General features: G+C 51.1%; 1 protein-coding gene across 13 annotated transcripts in view; it reads left to right on the top strand.

The window, feature by feature from the left end:
- The window catches only part of Epb41l1 (erythrocyte membrane protein band 4.1 like 1), a 119,497-nt gene that overhangs the window by 64,989 nt on the left and 50,279 nt on the right, over nucleotides 1-4,229 (top strand). For all 13 annotated transcript variants that reach the window (XM_055602294.1, XM_055602287.1, XM_055602299.1 and 10 more), the window contains one exon: nucleotides 3,221-3,411. In XM_055602294.1, the coding sequence (XP_055458269.1) occupies nucleotides 3,235-3,411 (177 nt within the window). In that variant the 5' untranslated portion in view covers nucleotides 3,221-3,234. The remainder of the gene's footprint in view (nucleotides 1-3,220; nucleotides 3,412-4,229) is intronic.

Raw genomic sequence — 4,229 nt, 5'->3', positions numbered from 1 at the left:
TTCTTCTTCTTCTTCTTCTTCTTCTTCTTCTTCTTCTTCTTCTTCTTCTTCTTCTTCTTCTTCTTCTTCTTCTTCTTCTTCTTCTGCTTTAGGGTTGAGGGGTCCTCAGCATTTACTTACCTAGACATTTATTTATTTTTACCGTTTTTATTAGCATGTCTCGAGTTTACATAATGACAGGCTTTCTCATTTCACGTTGTCGTAAGGATCTGTGTGTTTGCTAAGATGGGGTCATATGTATAGATCGCCGACACCATGCCCTTTCGCTCAAATGCTTCCCATGATTTTCTGTTTACTCTCCAAGAAGCTAAGCCAGTATCTCTATATCCAGACCCCTGGCCGCGGCCTCCCTCTCCCTCCTGGGTGTCCAGCCTGGGCCTGGGCTGTTTCTCCTTTGAGGAGGTTATGTTGGGCTCTTGCTGGAGGTAGTTTGAGTGCCTGATGTTCAGATCTAGAGATCTAGAGGACGGGCGGAAAACTAAGGGGCACTGTTTGAAGAGTGACTGTCGCTCAGGCCTCACCTGTGACAAGAGTAGGGTAGTGGCTTCTCAGAAAGTGTCCAGCTCTTTCCGTCTATGGCTACCAGAAGCTCTGCAGGAAAAATTTGGGATACTCACTGAAGATTGCTTTCCTGGCTATTTCCAGGAATGGTCAGGTAGGGGGAAGTTCCAAGAGTCTAGGCTGAAGCCACAGGGAGGACCCTAGAAGGGGAGGAGTGATGTAGGCAAGGGCTGCCTGGACACAGGGGCATTCGGACTCTGCTTGTCGCAAAATGTATCTACATAAGTTTTTGAATTTTTAAGATGATTTTAGATATCTATTTTGTTATTTATGTGTATTTGCCCTGTGGGTGTGCTGGGGACAGTGGAAACCCTAAGAGGGAGTCAGATAGTACGCCCCAACCCATAGCTGGAATTCCAGGCAGGTGCTGGGAATTGAAATTAGGTCCTTTGGAAGGACAGCAGGTACTCTTAACCACTGAGCTCTCTCTCTTTGGCTTTTCTAAATGAAAAATTATTTTGAAGAGTTCTTGCCTATTGACCCTGCCTGACATGAGGTCTGGACATCCTCCCTGCATAGGCTGAGGGAAGGTCCTGGGCTCGGCAGATAGGACTTGGTTTGACCCTGTGTGGGCTGGGAACTCCAACAGAGCATTTGTTACGTGCAGAGCTCATGAGAGGGGTGGTGTGTCTTTGGGTAACTGGCTTGAAGTTGTTTCCTGTTCTCTAAGGTCAGGGTAAGGGCTGGAAGAGAGCCTCCTGAGCGAGTGAAGCAGGGTGACCATCTCCCCTTCCTCCATGTCTGGCTGCTCAACAGCAGCGCAGGGAACGCGCACACCTCCTGTTTGTGCTGCCTGCTTCCGCTCATGGGCACTGCCATGTGGGCCCCGTGGGTGGAGGACACCTGGGACCCCTTCATGGCCCTGGGCCCGCCTGTAGCCTGCCTAGTGTTGTTTGCTTTGGGCTAGCCCAGTGCCCATGGGAATGCAGAGAGGTACCACAGACCAAACAGGAAGGGCTTGCCTGGCGTATGGGGGGCCCTGGGCTCCACAAGTTTGAATAAGTAAATAAGTTGTTTTGTTTGGTATGGCTTGGTTTTGGATTTTTGAGATAGGTCTCCTTTTGTAGCCTAGGCTGGCCTCAGACTTGTGGTAATCCTCCTGCCTTCTCTGGTAACATAGACACCGTGCGTGGCACAGATGGAGAAATGGGAGTCCTGGAGCATGTGCATGGATCAGGGTGTCCAGGATGCCTGTCTGTCTGAGGCCTGTCCTTCTGGATGGCTAAGGCGAGGTTCCCACCACGTGTGGCTCTTTCTTATGTCCTAGGATACAACGAACGTAGAGGAAGATCCTAGACCAAAGAATGATGGTTCCTATCCACTTCTCATGCTCTGGTTGTGGTCGGGAATCGATGCTTTTGCCTTTAAAAACAAAACAAACTTACAAGTGAATACACTTACTGCAAACACCCAGGTGTTGAGTGTGACGGCATATCCTGTAATCCCATCACTGGGGAGCCTGGGGTGGAGGGATCAGGAGCTCAGGGACTCGCCTGTTGAGGCGGCTGAGCGGATAAAAGTGCTTGTAGCACAAGCCTGAAGACTTGAGTTGGATCCCCAGAGCCCAGCGTGGAAGACAGAACCAAGTTCTGAAAAGCTGTCCTCTGCCTTCCATACACGTGTGCACACACTCAACAACAATAATAACAATTGTTAACTAGTTCAGTGCTGGTGTGGACTGCACAGCCCGGGCTATGTGGTGAGATCTTATCTCAAAGCAAAAAGATCCAAGTAATTTCAAGGTGTCTAGATTATAAATGGAGCTTTCCTTCTCAACCCTCCTATCCCTGTCTTTTCATTTTCCTAACTTCTGTGAACAGTGGCAAATGTCCTCTATGATCCCCTACAAAATGAATAAGACATGAAGCCTCACTGTGAAGGTCACTGTCTTTAGGATCTGGCTAATTCCAGCAGAATAGTTGAACAGCAGGTCTGCGGTTTTCTCTGGCATTTCATTTAATGTTCAAAGGGGAAACTGTTAAAAACGTCCTGTCCTAGAGATGTCCCCCTAAGTCCCCCAGTTTGTGGGTGAGTCCCAGAGAGGGGAGGTGATTCACTCGTGGCAGACAGCCTGAGCCCTGCTACCCTGAGTGTTTATTTCATGGGCATCAGGGAGTGTTTTCTCCTAGTGTCTACCTGTTTTGATCCGTGGGACCCCATCTTGACAACATCTTGTGAACCTGGGGCTGGTGTGTGTGTGTGTGTGTGTGTGTGTGTGTCTGTGTCTGTGTGTCTGTGTGTTACTGCAGCCTGGGAAGTGAAGGGAGTTGCCTAAACTCTTGCTCACAGGTCTGAAATCCAGGGCTTTCTTAGCTTGCGTTCAGTGTGTCCTGCATTAACTGAGGTGTCCCAGGTGTAGTGGAGAGTCAGCCTGGCCCAGGCCTTGCTGTGCAGAGCTAAGTGCCCCAGAGAGACCCTCCTCCTCCACAGAAAGGGTCCAGCTCCCTGGCCTGGATTTCTATGCCACTGGACACAGAGGGCAAGAGGCCTGAGATTTCCTCACATTCTCACTTTCCCTCTGACCCTAACCCCTTCCTTCTCTCTGGTTCTTTGTCCATTTGTCTCCATCTGTTCCTCACCGCGTGCGTGCGGTTCCTGCCCTCCTGTCACATTATCATCTTTCTTCCTCTGTCACATGCTCGCCTCCATTCCAATGCAGGCGTGCTGGTCACCATGACAACAGAGACAGGCCCTGATTCTGAGGTGAAGAAGGCTCAGGAGGAGACTCCACAGCAGCCTGAGGCTGCCGCAGCAGTGACCACCCCAGTGACCCCTGCAGGCCACAGCCACCCAGAGACCAATTCCAATGAGAAGCATCTGCCCCAGCAGGACACAAGGCCTGCCGAACAGGTGTGTACTAGGGCCTGGGACATCCCTCTTCCCACCCCACTAGCCCTCTGGGTCCTGTTCTTAGTTAGGGCCCTAGAATTTCCTCAGCTGGAAAGGAAGAAGGGTTCAGGTGCGTTCATGACATGTCAAACGCTGAACTCAGGGCCGGGGCGTGCTGGCCATTTTATATCTAATTCCCCCCATCCTGAGAGGAACGGTGACAGCTCCCCTGTTTCATGCTGAGAGGATCTGCATCTCAGTGCTGTGAACCCCGTTTCCCAGAGTCACAAACAAAGCCAGAGGTGGAAGTGAGGCCCAGAACTGATTCCAGATACGGTCCTTCCAACGGCAGTCTCCTGTGTTCTCACTCAGGCTTGGCAAACCCAGTGCCAAACCCTGACAAAACTCATGCCCTGACCGAAGGACTCACTGAGCCCTCCCTAACTCATAACAGGCACAGCACTGCAAGGACGTGGCTGTACTCATGGAGGGAGCCAGCCCTTCCCTCCATGACGATCACCTTGTGCTAGGCCCAGTGACGGGTAAGACGGGAGAGAGCAGACAGATGTCCGATGACTCACGCACTATTCTAGGGAGAGGGGCAGGCAGCACGGTGGTGAGTTCAGTTCTCTGGGCTGCTCCTGGCCACAGAGGCTGTCCATGGCAGCAGGAGCCTGCAGGAAGACAGACCCCTCAGCTCACATGAAGACATCAAATCTCTACCCCCACACCATGATGGTCTTAGAAGGTGGCCGACCAGTTGCTTCTTTTTCTTCCCTTCTCTTCTCTTCTCTTCTCTTCTCTTCTCTTCTCTTCTCTTCTCTTCTCTTCTCTTCTCT

Source organism: Psammomys obesus, unplaced genomic scaffold (assembly GCF_907164565.1).
Source record: "Psammomys obesus unplaced genomic scaffold, mPsaObe1.curated_primary_1811, whole genome shotgun sequence".
NCBI lineage: Eukaryota > Metazoa > Chordata > Mammalia > Rodentia > Muridae > Psammomys > Psammomys obesus.
Note: the sequence above shows the minus strand (reverse complement) of the source record. Positions and strands in the feature narration are given on the sequence as shown.